Below are 19,613 nucleotides of genomic sequence, written 5' to 3'. Positions count from 1 at the left end.
TTCGAGTTTAAAAATTTGTTCGTGTTCGGCTCGTTAGGCTTAATGAACGAGCCGAACACGAGCTGTTTAACGAGCCGAACACGAGCTGTTCACGACCAACGAGCCAAATTGACAGCCCTAACTGTAAGAAGCATATTTTTATAGCGGTGGGGCCGACTAAATCGACGTGTCTTCCGGTGATTCGCTATCGTCCGGTGATTCGCTACGACGTGTCTTCCGGTGATTCGCTATCGCACGCAGCGCTGCGTGCATCTTATGTACCCAAATTTTTTCCCAATGACAGAAATACGTGCTTCTGAATTAAAACTTGTTAATTTTACAATTACTCAAAGGCAAAAAAGTATCTCAATCATAAGAAGAGAGACATAGCCCGTCCGACACTGAAGTTCTAAAATGTTTAAAGAGGAAAAAAATGTCTGTTTAGTTTGTGCTGAGTTTCTGTTTAGTTTGATTGCCCTAAGGTTCTCATGATTGAAAGTGATTCTAAATCTGAAGGGGTTCTGGAACTTTCAACTGCAAGCGAGAAAACTCTTTATGACTCAAACCCTAAAGAATCAGATATCACATTTCATGATTTTGAAGAAACATTTCATAGAAATAGTGATGCTATAGTTGAGGAACTAAATGTGATTTCTCCCACTAAGGTTGTGAATTCAGACACAGAGAAAACTAACGTAGTTGCAAGTAAAATCATCATAAACACGATGAACACAACATAGAAAGGAGTTCCTCTCAAATCATCAAAACAGACAGCAGAACATGATGCCATGACAAAAATTTCTACTTGGGTTGTTAAAGCACATTCTGATATTAAAGAGGAGTCAGTTAAAATGTGTGGCTCGCTAATGGAGCTGAACAAAGAGCATGATTAAATGAGAAATAATAAAAATGTAGACCCAGAACTTTCATATGATCATGAAATGCTCGACTGTGAGCTGCATGATGAGAAATTGGCGTCTCCATCTAATCTTGAACATGCAGAATGCAGTCTTAAAATGGAGTTTAATAAGATAAAACCTGAGGGAGTTGTTGATTTTTTTGTTTCAGCAGATATTATATGTCACGCTACCCTTGATAAAAAATTAATAGAGCTGGCAACTGGACCTAGCTTCAACACAAATGGACATGAAAAACCTATATGCCAAAATGATCTTGCCACTCATGAGCTTTCAAAGATTGTGAATCCCCTTCATTTTAACTCAAGAAAAAATTTGTAAATCCTTTTAAGGAAAAATCCTCAAGCAATGGATCCCAAAAGCCAGGAGAGCATCTCATTTTAAAATTTTCTCCAAACAAAGGAATTCATAAAACCAAGATTTGCTCTCATTAAAGCCACCAGAACCATCATTATACTAATAACAGATAAATAATTAAATGAGCAATTACATACATACCACCTAATTTATCCACTGTTGTGGTCGAATGAAGGAAGCATCCCACTAATCACAAACTAGTGGAAATGGAAGATAACATTTCATAGAAAGTATAAAGGTGGGTGATAAAAAACATCCATTTCAACGACACAACGAATTGATTAATCCTTCACAGAAACAGTTACATCAATGCTTCTGTGGACTGTGAATTCCCTTTTATTTTAACTCAAGTAGAATTTGCATATACTTCTAAAACAAAAAGAAATGAAGATGGGCTACTACTTCAGCTAATACTTCAAGTCATACCCCCAACTAGTTGCATATCCAACTATTTCCCAACCTCTGGCTCATTAAAGCATCAGTTGTCATTAAAGACATGGGCCATCCAAGCAGCTTAATCGCCATGGCATGTGAAGAGGGCAAATCTGTGAATCATCATAACATAATTGCCCTTCAAGAGGGACAAGCTTTCTTACAATTGAATCTGATATGCTTTTGAAACCTAAACCACCGGTAGAAATTGGTTTACAAGGTTTGGAACAACTTCTCCAATGAATGATATGATCATTGTTAGCCCAAAAAAATTTGCTAAAATGATTTTCAAAATTCTTAATGATATAGGACAACATTTTCATCATTTGCATATATGAATCTCCCATTCACAAAAGCTGGTCGATTATTGCTAATAAGAAGATGCAAATGAGGTTCAATAAGTTTTAAGCACAGGGCCGAACATCCCCAACAATACCAGGTTAATTTTCTGAGTTCAACCATAAGCACTCAGAAACCAACACCAGATTAGCTTTCTGAGCACAACATAAACCTTTACTATGTCATTTCTTCTCAAGCAATAGTTAAGCGAAGATAAGTATAATTATAATAGAAAATAAAAAGATAAGATAAGGAAATGATAAGATTGCATTTTTGGAAAGAAGTCTCCTCTTCTGTACAATCTCTAAAACAATACATTAGAAAAACTGGAAGATGAAGCATCCATAACCCCAAGAACTAAAATGTTTAAGAACTTAAAAATATTATTTGAAAAACAAGAAATAAATAACAATTCCTACTTCTTTATTTGAAATAAAAGAAATAAATAATATTTAGCTGATTCAGGTTCATGATGAAACATCCATTTAAGAAGTTAAAAGAACTAAAATGTTCATTTATGCCAAAAATAACACTAACTCTTTGCAACTAAAATATTTTTTCTCTTACACAATCTTTTCACACAATCACTTATGTGCACTCAAAAATAACAAAGCACACGAAAATAAGAGAAATTTTCTTGGCTATTAGGCTGCCTCATGCACTAGAGAAAGACCCATGCCATGATCTTTATCACAAATACAAGAACCTTAACCACAGAAAAATATGAAAAAAGAAACAAAAAAAAAAAAAGAAAAAGAAAAGGAGTATCAAACAATCACTAATTGATATATGTATTTGGAGATAAAGCAATAGGTAACACCCTTAAAAAGCAATTGGCAGTACCTTTACGCATAATATTGAAATCTTATTACTACAATATAAATAAAGTGAACAAAAAGTTTCTAAAAGCAACATGACGGGTTCATTCATGATTGACCAATGTCATCCACTATTTGCTCTTTCAAAGCTGTCATCTTCGATACACCTTCACCCTCTTGAGTGTGTGTATCCTACAAATCCATTTCTAGCTGTGGTATGGTACGTCCCACATCGAATTTGAATGCTTTGGGTTGGATCTTAAGCATATCATCTTCTGTGACTGCGAATTTTGCATCCGGAGTGGTGTCGTCGAATGAAATTGTGTAATGTCATAGTGTCCACTACTATATGCACTTGCTTTGGAAATATGTAAGTTGGCATATCATGTAACATAACCCGCTTCTTCTTCCAGACTTAAAAGGCTCTTTCGATCACATTGCGCAAGGAAGAGTGAATTTTTTAAAATAATTTCTTCTTGCCTCGTGCTACCGCGCTTAATCTTTCAAAATCGAAGATGTGATACTTCATATATCGATAAGACTTGAGATACCCCCTTTGTAAGGGATATCCAACGTCGATCAAGTAGTACTTATCTGTTCAATTACAATAATTAGCAATGGAAAGAAGATACCAAACGTAATTGCTATAGATACGTACCCAGAGGTGGGTATGAGAAATCATGTCTTTGGTTTCTAGTAGCAAACTTGAAAATACAGCTATCGTGTGCGCTCCCTTCCCATCCAGCCATGACAAAGGTAAAGCATATGCTGAAATCATACACGACCATCACATTTTGTGTGGAGGAGCCATATCGTCCGATGTAGGTGACCTTCTCTGTACCAGATAGCCACGCATCAATATGTGTTCCGTCAATAACTCCAATACAATTCCGACGTTCAAGATATACTCTTTTAGCATTTCACATGCATATCATTTTCATTTATGAATGTTATGTTAAAGCAATACATTGACGAACGACATGCATCGTTGGTCATTTGCAATATGTGTGGGAACAGACTGGAATGTTGGATCCTCGGGCTTAACTATTTTGCACGCCAAAATCACAAGAGCATTCAAGCCAACCTAGAAATATCTATTGATGGTTTCTGATGAATGTTGAAATCTCTCCATAGCTCCTCTAATGGATTTATTTTGGGATAAGATGTACATGGTTATTGCCAACACCTCTCTTATCGTCGTTCTTGTTGAGCCGTGCAACCCATGAAGGTACTGGAGTTCATTAAACAGGTCAAGAAATATCTCTTTCGTCATACATAACAAGTTGGCAAACCGTGTAGGGTGGCCCCGTAATAACTCACCGACTCATCTATCCCGGTCGACGTATGTAAGATAGTAATGTATAGCAAGATAATGATTAGAGTGACATTGCAGTTGTAGTTAACTTGTTCTTCATTCATGCTACAAAATAAGAAAAAGTATACTTTTTTAAACTTGATAAAAAAGAACTTAAGCCAATTGAAGTGATATATAGAAGGTAGGATGGTGGATATATAAATCACTGCATAATAGAATAAAAGACATGATTGTGCCTCCATAAAAAAAAAGTAAAGAGTCTATGACAAAAATATTACAAAGATTGATAGTAAATAAAATATGTAATGTCTGAAACAGTTAATCATCCATGAAAGAGCGTAAGTAATCGAGTCAGAATTCCGGGTCCAACTTCATAAAAAAATTGTATGTTGGTTGGGTCTCCTAGCAACATCACATAGTTTAAATATATCTATATTTCCGCCTTAACACCAGGATATGTATTTAGGAACCGAAGACACTCCTCAATTGAGTTGTCCTTTGAGGGAGCATACTTAACTTTGCAAGATTTAAGCTGTGTGTCTATGGCGCCTCTAATGAATGTGGCTCCTTTTTCTTTTTTTCCACCCTAGGACGATTTGACTCGCTTGTGGATTGAACATCAGTGTGGATTGGACTGGGACCTTAGTCTGACTCACCTATCTGATTGGTTTCCATGTCCTGTGGTAAGCCGGTGAACCCCTGCTCACTTGGGGTGAAAGAACGACATACCGTTGCAACAACCCCACTGAACATGTCATCTAGTTTCTCTTCTAAAACTGGATCAATGTCATTAAATTTAAATTTCTTGGTTGCCGACACTACCTGTAATAGATTACAAATTTTATTAGTGAAACCATTTTAATGTGAGAATTGATGCAAGAAGAAATAACCTTAGGCATGTATTTACCTCTAATTTCTCAACCTACCAATCCTATGATGCATCCATAATCCGCTTCACTGGATCCCAACCTAATCCCGTTGATCCATTTTTGAGTTCTTTCCATATTTTTCAATCATTCTTTAATTGATCCCACTTATTTTTTAGTTTCATCTTATCGTAATCCCTTCCAGTCAGTTCTTTGAATTGAACAATAAGATTTTGCCACCATTCTTTATTAAAATAGACGGTGGGTCTGTTTCCCAACTTGACATTCCTTAGACAGAGATCACAAAATATAATAGTGACCTCCCTATCCCACATGGTCAATGATCTAACCTCTTTAATTTTACTCATTGCGTACTACCACATAAACAGATTATCATAAAATAATTTTTTTCATAACACCACATCCCCTAGAAAAACATATAAGCAAACTTCAAATAATTAAGCATAATAGAAAAAATTGTTATAACATTAAAAAGAAAAACACAATTTAGGTATCCTTAAAAATAATTGTGAAGCAAATGCTATAACATTTTGAAGCATCCAACATCTCAGTGGTTTATTGCCACATATTTCAAAATCAATACATCTCAAATCGTAGGACATTTAAAACACTGCTTTCATCTAATGATATTACGCTTTCTAAGAGTGAGTTCTTGGACAAGAAAATAGCATAAACTTAGGGGTATTCAAATTGTACCAAACAATTCTTACTGCTCAACACAAATAAATATGACAAGTCAATTGTATCCATTTTAATGAGACCTTTAAGGTCTTCATGCAGCTAATCAGAATAATACATGTTAGGAGAATTCATATTGGCGCTGGCTTTGCCAAACCAATTAGCACAAAAATTCCTTTCATTGTATATATGAGACATTTTATAGTTAACCTTTTGTGAAAGTTATGGATATCACATACTAAATAGAATATATTGTAATTATAGGTTTTTACCTCTTTGAAGGATACAATGAGCCTTATGGAGACTCGTACATCATGCTCAAACCAAACGTTGTTAAATTCAAGAGAGAGAGCCAATTCATGGCTAAGCTTAAAACACCACACAGATAATTGAATGAAAATTTAATCAGCCTTCATTGTTGCATTACCATAGTATTGTATCATTCATTACTGCATTACCAAAATTTTTCAGCGTTTGATTGATGCACTCTCTTACTCGTAACATTTTTTAACTAATTGTAGCCATTATTGCTGCATTGTCGCAAATATTTTTCATTTGCAGCCTCCATTGCCACATCACCATAATTTTATGACCTCCATTATTGCACTTTCTCCCTTTCCTTAATTTTCTATATCAAGTCTTCATTGTTATATCTCCGTAAAAAATTTCTATATCAAGCCTTCTATTAACTTTCATATATAGGAACTTAATATTCATAGTATTCAAGTGAAAATAAGCTCTTCTAAAATTCAAGAACAATTAACATTAGAAAGACTTACATACGTGGCACACAATTCTTATGTATTTACATATCTCACAGCTAAACTTTCATATTTACATACATACCACTTTGGTGCTTTAAGACTGTGCATAGAAAGACGTAACAATGCTATTTTTGATGTAATATTAAAGATTTGAGCTATAGGTGTGTAAATATGAAAGTCTAGGTCAGAGATATGTCAATACCTCGGAATTTTCGACCATGTATGTAAATACCAATTTACATTAAACAATTTCTAAGAGAATATCTATGGCGTTGATCTATCATGTATTGGAGTCATGGAACTGATTGAACCTCTCATTCAAATGAAGAAGGATTTAAAAAGAAAAAAATATTACTACAAAGGGTAAACTTTACCAAACAATTAAACATCTACTTAAACCAATTTAAAGAAGTAAAAGATAGTCTATATAAGAAATTACTAACCGACTCTTCATGGAGCTATACCATATTATATATTATGAATGCGATTAAAGAAAAAAAGAGATAAATCTTATCTTGTTATCAGTTGTAAGCCTCTAAATAAAATTTTAAAGCAGATTAGATATCATACACTAATAATAAGGAATTATTAAATCATTTACATAGAACTCATATTTGCTAAATTTAATTAAGATAAAGTATTGGTAGATTAAAATTAAGAAAAATATTATCATAAAATTATCTTTACTAATCAGATATTGTGAATGAATTTGTTTCTCAGCACAAAATAAAATTATAATAACATATTCATCACAAACTAAAGCAATATTTTAAAAAAAAGGGGCATTTAATTCTTATGTATTTACATGCTCATAGCTAAACTTTCATATTTACCCACATTGCACTCAAATATTTAATCACTTGAAAAATAGTACTATTATCACATTTTAAAAGTCAAATGCACTTCTTTATGCATAAGTTTAAGCGCCAAAGTGTTGTGTGTAAATACATAAGAATTGTGTGCTAGAAACACAACTTTTGAATGATTAACGATCTTCAAGCTAAATTCACAACCCTACACAGACTTCAACAGCACAATCTCTATTTTATTGTTATTTATTTATTTATTTGATCGTACAAAACTCCCATTAACCCTCTGCCAGCATTGAGAATCGAAAGCTCTCGTAAGCTATGAACCATATCCCACTCCAACTCTCCCAATAAGTCCCCCTTGTCTGGCAATCACAAGTCTCTGATATGATTCGACAACAAAATTAGCGCTCTTTTTCATAAAAATTAGGGCAAATACGTATATTTTCTTCAATAATCCAAAAAACTCAACAAGAATACAAAAGATAAGCACCTAAAATTTGAGAGGTAGGCCTATAATTTGAGAGGTAAGAAATCTCTCCCAAACTCTAAACCTAAAACTCACAATCCAATCTCATGCCTAAACCTAACCCAAAAAAAAAAGTCTATTTATACCCAACAACAATAACAAAAAAAAGAGTAAATTGCCCTTAGGTGTACAAAAGATAAACTTGCCCCTAGGCTAACAGTCTCCAATGACCAAAGGTGAAGTTATCAAATATACGTCTAAAGCATATAATAATCAGAATAGCACACTCCTAACTGATAAAAAACAAAGTCTTGTTGATGTGTTTCAGAAGTATATTTACAAAGGATGTCATCATGTCGGCTGATTGAAGCTGTTAGAATTTCAAATGTATATTACAAGGACGTCATGTCGGCTAATTGAAGCTGCTGTTAGGATTTTAGAACACGATTCATAACGACGACAATAAAAACGAGAACAGAAAGCATAAAGGAGGATTGCAGAACATTGTCGAAAATATCATCCTCACTCTTGGTTCCACCTGAGTTAAATATCTGGCTTAATTGCTTTGCAATTTTGTCGAGCACTTCCATCACTTTCACCTTTGCATCCACGATCCATTTCAGGATTCCATTGGCAGGAAGGCTGTCTCCTGCATCTGGTTCTTGTGGGTTACTTTCAGCTGTTATTAAAAGCTAAATTATAAATCAAACAGTTACAACAAAAAAAAAAAAAGAAGAAAAAAAAAATAAAGATTGCATCTTGGGGCTGTTTGTTTTAGATAATAGTATTATCTAGATGAAAATGTTAATCAAATGAGTGCTATCTATTAGCTAAGTACATTAGGCTGAATATTTTTATTCAAGTTAAATAATGTAATGTTTTTTTAGGATGATCAACTGTGATCTTAAAGCTTCATTTTTTTTTCAGTTACTTTAGTTAAAAGGCAATTTGATTCAAGATGCCAAACAAATTTGATAGCATTTATGTCATCTAAGTAGGACTTAAAATATCAATTAGACGCTGCCAAGTTCATTGACAAATGATATATAATGTTCTGTCAAAAAACGATTTTAGTTTGTTTGTTTTAGTAACATATTTAAATAATGATTGTAAAAAAGTGACATTTAAGTCCTGGTTTGATGATAAGGAAACATTAGCCGAATCTATTTGACATCATAGGGACAGTTCGGTTAGGTTGCAGTTGTCTATAAAATTACTCATGGACATTATAAATACATTATCTGGGAAAATTCAAACAACAATTTTCTTAAAGACCAAAGCATTTAAAAAACAATAATATGGAAGTGTAACAACTATTTATGAAGTTATGAAAAGTCATCCTAATGGCATCTTCAATGTCAGGCTATTTCATAACTATAAGATGTGATAACAAAAATGAAAAAAGGCCACAATCACGATTAATCATTTTAGATAACATTAGCCTAAATTAAATAGGATAACATCGAACCATTCACACTGAACTTGATTGGTAAAATTGTTCTAAATAACATTATTACTTATATAAAACTGTTATCCATCCAAAAATAACCCATGAACTTTTTTTTCCTATAAATATAGTACCAAACAACAGTCTCCTAATAAGATAACATTATATAGAAAAATTGTGCATAAGCTAGGTTCAAAATATCATTGAGATCATTGGCAAATTGGTTGCAATTAATTTATATATATAAATATATAAATGCATTTGAAATTGTTTTTAATTATTTAGAAGATTGTACAAAAACACAGAAGAATCATTTTTGGTGTTTGGGTGATTGTAAATGGATTTAAAATTTTGTATATATATATATAGACACACACACACACGTTACATGAATCCTTTTTCTCCATTGTTCTATTTAGTGTCATACTCTCATTTAATTCTAATAAATTAAGATAATTTTTTATACAACATGCCTAATTCTTTTTAGGTCTACCTCTACCTTTCTTAACGTAAGTCAAATTTAAAACATCTACTCTCGTGACTGGCCCATAAGATGGTCGACATTTAATGTGACCAAACCATCTACGGCGACTCTATCTAATCTTGTCAGCCACTAGAGCGACTCCAATCCTTTCACGGATCCGCACTTTTTCCTAACTTTAAAGCCACTCATCCACTCGAGCATTCTCATCTCAACAACACTTGATTTAATTTCATACTTCTCCTTTAAAGGCAACATTCTGTGCAATAAAACATTGCAGGTTTCACCACCTTCTTATGAAATTTCCTATTAAATCTAAGCAGTACTTTTTTATCACACAACAGGCCCGATGCATTCCTCCACTTCAACCATCCCACTTGAATTCTACTAACAACATCCCCAGCGATATCACCATCACTTTGAACAATAGACTAGAGATACCTAAAACGTCAACTCTTATTGATTTGATCACCCATTGTTACAACCCTATCAATATATCTAATACTACTAAAATTATATTTCATGTATTCTATTTTAGATAAACTAAAAAAAAAAGGACTTTAGACTCTAAACGTAGACATCTATAATTAAGTATCTCCTAGACTCTTTCTCTAGTCTTATCCACAAGAATGATATTGTCAGCAAAAAACATATCCCAAGGTCAATCCTCCTCCTGTTAGAACTGGAGCTCTAGTACACATATCTTTAAGGACTTGAATATAAGTCATATCAATGTTTTTCTTTTCTAGAACTCTCAAAAAAAATTTCTCTTAAAACCTTATCGTAAGCTTTTTCTAAATCAATAAAAACCATTTGTAGATCCTCTTTACTCTTTGTACTTCTCCATCAAATCTCTCAATAAATGTACAACATCCATAATAGACTTTTCCGACAAAAATCCAAATTGATTATAAGAAATCTTTGTATCATGTCTTAACCTATGTTCAATTATAGTCTTCCACAATTTTAATGTTTGACACATTAACTTAAGTCATCTAAAATTTGAACACTCTTGTGCATCGCCTTTATTCTTAAAAAATGGGAACTAAAATACTCAACCTCCACTCCTCACGCATCTTTTTAGTTTTTAAAATAATATCAAAAAGTTTAGTAAACCAAGAAACTCTCAAATATCCTAAATATTTTCACACTTCTATTGAGATAGCATCAGGTTCTTTAAAGCCTCCTCAACTTCATATTTACTGATATGATAGTAAAAATAAAAATTATTATTATTAATAATGATATTATGATCAATAAGGTGGATAATATATTCAAAAATTTAATTGAAAAGTTTATCAAAATATCTCACCCACTTATATTAAATATCTTCCTCTAGGGAAAATACTTTTTAATTTTCATCATTAATACACTTGAATTTAATATTTGCTTTTGTTTTCTCTTTATTTGGCTAATTTATACATATATCTGTCACCATATTTAGTATCTAATTTATTATGAAGATCACTAAAAGCAGAATCTTTAGCATCACAAATTGATCTCTTAGACTCCCTACAAACCACCTTATATTTTTCTCAGCTCTCTAAGCTTTTATATTTAAACCAATTTGTATAACAAAACACTTTATATTTTATATTTTCTTGCACATTATTACTTCACTACCAACTAGTTTTATTTATAAAAACTTTTTTCTTTTAATTCACCAAGTACATCTTTTGTCATATGTTCAATAGTATTTTTTATTTTATCCAATATAGAATTAGCTTCTTTATGAACATCCCAAATCTTGAATCTTGACATTTGCTCATAAAAATAAATTTATTTATCTTTTAGGTGCCCCGTTTAATTCTTTTGCAATGTTTCATTGTATTTTTTATCTTTCAAGTCCTCATCTTAAAATTCAGAACTAATAATCGATAATGAGCACTTAAATTTTCACTTGAAGTGACCTTACAATCTTCACATTTTTTATAATTCGATGATATCTTTTTCACATAAGAAAATATCAATTTGTGTTTTATTATATTCATTTTTATAAGTAATAAGATGTTCATCTGTTTTCTTAAATAAAGTATTAGATAAAGTATTAGCAATAACAAAATAATAAGCTAAAGCAAAATCTAATATAGTTTTACCTTCTTCATTAATTATTCCAAAACTGTAATCACCATGAATATTCTACGACTCTACCAACATATCCATTTAAATCCCCTCTAATAAAAGTTCTTTCATTAATTATTCCAAAACTGTATCATTTGTCTTAATTCTTCTAGGACATTCAAAAAATTTTCTTTTGAACCTATATCTAAACCTATTTGAGGAGCATAAATACTTATAGCATTAAAAATTTTAGTATCAACAACAATCTTTATGATTATAATTTCATCTAAAATTCTATTAATTTTTTTATAACATTATCTTTCAAACTCTTATCTATAATTACACCTACACGAATTGTAGTGCAACTCCTACCTATATACCAAACTTTAAATCCTAAGTTATCACTATTCTTAATCTGTTCTCTAACCCATTCAGTTTTTTGAATGAATAAGATATTTATCTTCCTATTAGCCATAATATCTAATAATTCTATTAAATTTACGTTTGAGAGTCTAGAATTAAATATAATTTAGAAATAGCCGTGCTATCTAAATTTAATATTTCATTCTTATTTAAAATGAACTTAAAACTAAACGTTTAGAAAAGCCATATAACTCTGAAGTAATATTTAAATGAGCTACAAGTTTTAAAAAAAATTATTAAAAATAAAACTTTTTTAGTTACTAACCAATACAAATATTGTTATGAAAGCATGTTACACCGTTGCAAATATTGTTATGAAAGCATATTACACCATTTGTAATGCATTTTACTGATCCCCTACATAATAAACCAATTTGCGTGCACACTGCAAGTTTACTATAGACTATGCTACTTAAGTAAAAATCATTACAGAAATGTTCCTAATAGATTCAATGGTTATGTTATGCAACAAAGTGTCATAATATGACCGGAGAGCAAACCTTCATAAAAGCATTTCTTAAATTCTTGTACCACTTCATTCTTCATAACTGCATCCCATACAGCTCTATCGGATGACAGTGAAACAACGACTTTCTGCAAGTAGAAAAGCTAACACAATAATTACACCGGTAATTTTAGAACACACATAAATGAACACAACTTTATTATTCAAAGAAGTTTGCTCTATCCAATGCAGATTTCAGAAAGACGACACCCACAAAATAATTTAAACAAAAATTTCAAAAGTGTTAAGAGGAAGTCAGTCAGATTTGCATCACCTGGATAGATGGATTCATTTGTAATAAACGAAATGCATCAAGAACCTTTTCCCGTTCTTGAGATTGAGAATTTTTAGAGCTATAAAGATGCATAACAGGCTCAATCCAGTCAGACTGAGATTCACTTGATAATGACCGTGGCAATATTTTTGTTGAAATTGCTGCTTTATCTTTGACTTCCTCTTGTTCATGAGGAGGCCTTTCTATTATCTCACCAAATGGAACTGGAATAAACAACCTACAAGAGAAAAAAAGAGAGTTTAGTAAGGGAAAGAACCAATGACCATAATCACAATGCGAAAATGAATCCATGACAATTGTGTGCCCGCGCAAAATACAAGCAACATATCGTGGAAACAAGTTGATGAATTGGTGGTTAATTATTTAAAAAAACATGTCAAATTTATTAAATTTGTTTTACTCATATGCATGCAATAAATATTGTATTGCATGTTGAATCTTGTATGTACTCTGATATTTAACCTAGTCTGTCAAAGGCCGACCAACTACTTTGTCTTAGCCATTGGTAGACCTTTTATTTTTGGTCATCCATTGGCGAAGTTGGTCGAAAGTGTGTGTCCATATAAAAGTATCTATTTTACTAGGGCTGTCAATCAATAAGTTATTGGTAGCGGCAAACTAGACACTTTAGCTATAGTGCATGTGTGACTAGGAAATCTAATCTCATCTTGAACATTCAACTTCCAAAGAAAAGAAAAAAAGAGAATTATATACAATAAGGGGATATCATTAATTCATTTCATATTCTCACCCTCCCTAAATGATGATATTTATATAATAAAAAGCCTTAAGCTAATTAACTCTCGTCAATTAATCCACTTTAACTATTAAATAGTTAAAAGCGGATTCATATCATCAATCATCTCACAATGATCTTTCCCTCAAGGTTTACGTCACGACCCGACCAGAGACTTGGAATTAATCAAGACGACAACAGACAGCCGGGCGGTGGGAACTAAGTTTTCTAAATTCGTGTTATTTAACAAATAAAAAAGCCAATATTGAAATTAAATTAAAATAGTAAAACTATATTTACTTTGCTACTAGCTGTTTGTGTCTTTTATAAAAGTTATCACTTCTAATGCTCATTGTTAATCACAATTAACCTGAAAAGTTAATTTACAATATCAATGAACTAAATAAGCCAGTGAATAATTATATACAAATACCACAATAATACAAGAGAAAAAGAAGAAATATGCATGTCAATCAAACTTTTTAATAAATTAATAAAAATATTTAATGTTACTATATCAATAACATATCAATATCATTATATACTATTTAAATTATTACACACCTTTAAATAAAAAGATTCAAACTGCTCTAACTCACGCGAGCTCAGCAGCACCAGGGAGCCTTCTACTTCACATGAAGCTCGTCTCTTCGATCAGACACACCAGTTTCTCTCGACAAACTCGCGTACCTCACCCTCCTCTCTCGGCTTCTTTTTCCCCTCCGACTTCTGCTTCTACCTCATGCGAGAACGGCGTCGCTCCTCTTTTTCGGTCACATCTCACCCCAGCAGAGCACATGATCTTTGATAAACTTTCTCCTTTGCTTCTTCTCCTTCGCAAGGCCCAACAACTCTAAAGCACACAGAGACTTCAATTTTTCTTCCTCCTTCGGCATTGGCTTGATCGCGCGAGCTCGAGTCCCCCTCTTTCCTTCTTTGATCGCAGTTCAACCTAAGGAAGTGCATGAGAGCACCGCAGAGCTTGACGTGGTAAATTCGACTCACGCTCCTCTGCTATGCGAGCACAACGCTGAAAATCCTCTCCCACTCCTCCTTCAGGCTCAACTCAAAAGCACAAGCACGAGGCTTCTCCACTCACCATGTTTGCTCCTCTACTTCCCTCTCCTCTTTAGGTCATGACAGAGCCGCAGGCTCCTTTCTTTGGCATTTTCTTCTCATTCTTCTTCCTTCCCCTCCTTCGCACAGTACCTACGCACAAAGTCGCGGCTTCCTCCTTCCTACTCAACTTCAATTGGCTAGGGCTCGACAGTTTCTCTTCTCTCGTAGTCTCTCTTGCTATTTCTCACTAGATACGATCAAATGAAGCGTAAAGTGATAAAGGTAGCGATCTAATTCCCGCCGACAGGTGTCTTTCCAAATCAATGCCTATTTTTATTTTCATTATTAATATTATTTTTATTTTTTTATTTTGATTTTTATTATTTTTATTTTTTTAAATTCTGTTATTACATATGATGAGAAGTATAAGATTGAAGAGAGAAAAAAATTAAAATTGAAAGGACTTAACCTTGTTCTCATACTATATAGAAAAGAAAAATTAGTCTAACTTTCACTTTGTTGCCTTCCTAGTTTGGTTGGTGGGAGCAATTCATGTCTCCTCCCTTTCCTTGTTTGCTCATGGATTCACGGCGCTTGTGTTTCTTGTTTAGCACATGAATTCATGGCTCATTATTACAAGCTTTAAGTGAATTGATGGGGGTCTCCCAATTCCTGACTGAATTGGGTTTTAAGATGACACTTTCAACAAAAATATGATTTGATAACCAAAATGCGATTCATATTACTTCAAACCCCATCTTCCATAAACGTACTAAGCACATTGGGATAAATTATCATTTTTTTCATGAAAATATTCAACAATATTTGATTTTTACAGCTCATGCAAAGACTGATAAACAACTAGGGGACATATTCACAAAGGCCATTAATGGAGATAGGGTCACTTATATTTGTAACAAGCTGGACATGATAAATATCTATACACCAGCTTTAGGGGGAGTGTTATGGAAAGTATTAAATCTAATGATTGTATATTAGAAAACTTCATATTAGATAACCTAATTAGAGGAGAACTAATTACAAGATCTCTTCTATATTAAAAATGTTCCCAATCTATAGAGATAGGAATATACATAAATATGTATCATATGCTTTTGATTGTGGAATAAGAGAAAAGGTAGTTTCCCCTCAGACACACATTGAAATTGCTTACAATCTGTATGTTCATTTTGTTGCTAAATATTTATTATTTGAAGTTGCATATGATTTTAATTTTGAAAAGTCTATTAAATTTATTGTCTATGACTACTATGTATGCCAACTTAAATGAAGAGAAAAAGATTAATGTGTCAAGCAAATACATGAGAAAGTCGGGCTCAACATAGAAAGAAGAAACCAAGTAATATGCAAAATAAGCCAACAAAAAGTGAAATAAGCTAATCTTTGAACCAAGAGATTGAGTATAACTGCATAAGAGAAAGGAATAATTTCTGAAGCAATTGCATTCCAATCTTCTTTCAAATGAAGTGGTCTTTATCAAGTTCTTGAACGAATTAAGAAAATGCCTATAAATTGAAATTGATAAGTACATATGGTGTCAGTACTTCCTTTAAGGTTTCTAATTTGAGCCATTTTTAATGCAGTTGACGATTTAAGGACAAATCCTTTTGAATTTTTGGGGAATAATAGGAGCTAGAACAATGCAGAAAATTTGTCGATCGGAGAAGATTCATATTTTATGTGGCAACCCATGGCACCAAGCACAAAAGTTTCCCCAAGGAGAACTAAACAAGCCCATTTGGGACTGATTCTAGACTCATGGATGCAAGCTAATCATGGAGGGCCATTAGAAGGAGTAAAAAAAAAAAAAAAACTAGGATGCAAAAATTCATGCCTGACATTAGTTCAACGGAATTATAGTATTTTGATATTTATGATTACTTATGTTATTTTAAACAAAAAATAGTTGGAAGTTCATAAAATTAGTTCTTAGGCTTGAATTGTCCTGACAGGTATTGAAATATGTCATCTTATAAAATGTTGGAGAGCTTACTTAAAAGCTAGTGGTGTCAAAAAAAAAAGCTACAATAGTAAAAAGTAGATTCTTGTTGGTTTTGAATTATGTTGTTTTCCTATTTCTTGGTACTATTCCAAGAATTTCTGTTTGACTTATCAATCATCTAGCCATAGTTGATTGTAGTGTCTTTGTCGTAGTAAGGTTTGGACTACTAATAGGCGCTGAGTCAAGGTTCTCTTCTATATTTGCAAGGCAATTCAACAGCTGAGCTGCCTTCCCTCTATATTTGCCATCGTCAAACAGCAATTGGGCCACTGGTTTTCTCCCTATTTTTACTAAACTGCAGGTATTCCAACCACTGGGAGGCATTCCTTCAGTTGGACAGCAGCAGAGTGGCTCTTTCACTAGCTGTTTGGTGAAGCTGGGTTGTGGCAAAGGGTTTCTAGCACCAAGAAACACATCTGTAATTCTTTACCACCCAAAAAATTCAGTACCAGTTCAACACAAAGAAAAAAAAAATTAAGAATTTCAAAAGACTATTTTCTTTTGTTTTCATTACTTCTTATTGGTTGAGTTGCCCTTGAATATTTGGATAGGAGAAAAAGTATTCAGCTAAAAAGGGGGTAAATTAATAGTTCCAAATTCATAAACAATCTATAAATTTATAGAACTTCAAATCCATTTTCTAATTTCTTTCAATCTAATGAAGGTTTAAACAAATGAAAATCCAGGAGAATAACGGCTCCTTGACAAAAAAGGTAGCTAAATTTCATTCACCTTCCATTCATCCAAACATTGCCAAGATGTCCAAAGTATTTTCCTTTTCCAAGAAACAAAACAAATAAAAGAGCAGATCCAACCTGCAAATTAGGTCAAATGCGTGACAAATCTCGACTCAAGTCTGGTGAGGATGGGAGCTCTGCACTTCACCTTCCCAAAATATACCCTTTCAAATAGATAATTACATCGAACCATGAAGCTATTGCAACTCAGAACAATATTACCGTATCTTCTAAATTCAGCAAAAAGACATCATAACATGAACCAAAAGTTCCACTTAATTCAGAAACAAAGAACTCACTGCTGAATTGCGGACACCGCCTCCTCGGCCTCCTGCGTGGAAGGCACAGGTCCAAACACGAACCGCTCAAACCTCTCCTCCATATCCCCCTCCTCTACCTCAACGGTCTCCCACTCTTCCCCATCGCAGAAACAGAGAGCCGAACCCCGAGTCGCCGCCGCAGCGATCGCCGCGGAGCTCGACCCGGATGAACCCGAACGAGAGGAAAGCGCCGCCACTCGAGCAGGCTTCGCCGCCCTACCGACTGCCGTGGAAGACACTGCCTCCTTAACTCCGGCGACTCCAGAGCCGACCGCTCGCCCTACCGTTCGCAGTACGCTTCCCTTTCCCATTCCCGCAGATCTCCTCATTTTCCCCTTCCAATCTTCGGCCTCAACTGTTGCTCAACTCTTGCTTGCGAGTAGCCAAAGAGAAGAAGAGACTCGACCCCCTTATCCTTATCATTTGCTTACCTATAAGCTTATGTAATTTTCCTCTAATTTTTTATAATTTATCGATAATAAATATATGAAAGTAGAAACGCGAAAATTATTAGTTACAAATATGTTACAGAGAGGTTACAAGAGTACAATGTGGATATAACACCCAATGACTTCCCTGTAACCTACCTACGTACGCAACTCTGCGTATAACTCTGCGTATATATGCAAATATTTCTCCTTTTTTACGGAGTTGATCGGCTCCGTTCACTTCAACGATCACATAAGGATAAACATGCAAAAAATCATTCATTGTCTCATAATTATTTTATTATTTGATAGTTTATATCTTATTATTTTTGGGCTTTTTATTTATAACACCCAAACTTTTCTTATTAATTTTAAAAAATAAAATATAAATTTCATATATATATAATATACTAAAAATATTAAATGTAAAATTCAAGTGTAAAATATGTAAATTCATAGGAATTGCGATGTATGTATATAAATCTTATTATTTTTTATGATGTAACACCCGCATAATGTTATGCATCCATCTATGATGATGGTTCAAGTGGCTCAACAATATGTTCAAGTTTAGTTATAATTTTATAGGTTTGAATGATAGAAATTGTGAGAAAAAAATACTATAAGAATAAAATAATATAAAAATAATTAAGATAAATCTTAAAATTCATAATTTATTTTCAGATTAATGGCTTATTAATTATATATTTGTTAGATTTGAAAAAAAAAAATAGAATATCCTCATAAAATTTTTATGAGGATAAGCTTAAAAATCATTAATTTTTTTTTAATTACACTTTTCTCAAAACAAATATAATAATTATGTCATGAATTTTATTTTATTCAAAAAAATTAAGTTAAATTATTATTTTAATTATTAAATTACATGAAAATAGCCTAAATAAAATGAAATTTTTTTACTTTATATAATTTAATAAATTTAATTTGCACATAGCCGAAATTAAAATATTAAAATATTTTAATTTTTTTTAAATTTTTTATAAATATTTTTAGGCCATTAAAATAATTTATCCATGCGTCTCCTGATTTTTCCTTATCATCTTTCTGATGATGCCATTACAATGAATGATGTTTACAGGCAGTAATGAGGCAACAAGTGGCGCAGCATGAGGCACCAGGGGCTGTGGTGGTGTCCATAGAAGAGAGAAAAAAAATTGCATCTCTACCCCCATAGTTCTTATGGATTTACATAGCTAACACCTGAATTTTGATATTTGCATCTAAAACATTTTGCTTTTTTAAAAATGCAGAAAAAAATTAAGTTTAGGTGGATTTGTCTTTTACAAGGTTAATTAAACATATACGCCGACAAT

At 32.8% G+C, this 19,613-nt stretch overlaps 1 protein-coding gene across 1 annotated transcript; it reads right to left on the bottom strand.

Moving 5' to 3' along the window:
• Positions 1-8,058: 8,058 nt before the first annotated feature.
• Positions 8,059-18,270, bottom strand: LOC110027933. Its single transcript, XM_020729587.1, has 4 exons — positions 17,831-18,270; positions 12,956-13,193; positions 12,677-12,770; positions 8,059-8,443 (listed from the first exon to the last, which is right to left on the bottom strand). The coding sequence occupies exons 1-4, from the start codon at positions 18,178-18,180 to the stop codon at positions 8,193-8,195; spliced, it is 933 nt and encodes a 310-aa protein (XP_020585246.1). The 5' UTR covers positions 18,181-18,270; the 3' UTR covers positions 8,059-8,192.
• Positions 18,271-19,613: the final 1,343 nt, after the last annotated feature.

This window comes from Phalaenopsis equestris, unplaced genomic scaffold, assembly GCF_001263595.1.
Source record: "Phalaenopsis equestris unplaced genomic scaffold, ASM126359v1 Scaffold000468, whole genome shotgun sequence".
Lineage (NCBI taxonomy): Eukaryota > Viridiplantae > Streptophyta > Magnoliopsida > Asparagales > Orchidaceae > Phalaenopsis > Phalaenopsis equestris.
This window is presented reverse-complemented; position numbering and strand designations above follow the sequence as displayed.

Bases quoted from the DNA above. Each gene is read 5' to 3' on its own strand.
- LOC110027933 (XM_020729587.1), bottom strand. From the start codon at position 18,180: ATGAGGAGATCTGCGGGAATGGGAAAGGGAAGCGTACTGCGAACGGTA. The intron at 13,194-17,830 runs GTGAGTTCTTTG...TTTCTCTTGTAG, and splicing joins GCGGTGTCCGCAATTCAGCA to GTTGTTTATTCCAGTTCCAT. The intron at 12,771-12,955 runs GTGATGCAAATC...TTCTACTTGCAG, and splicing joins AAATGAATCCATCTATCCAG to AAAGTCGTTGTTTCACTGTC.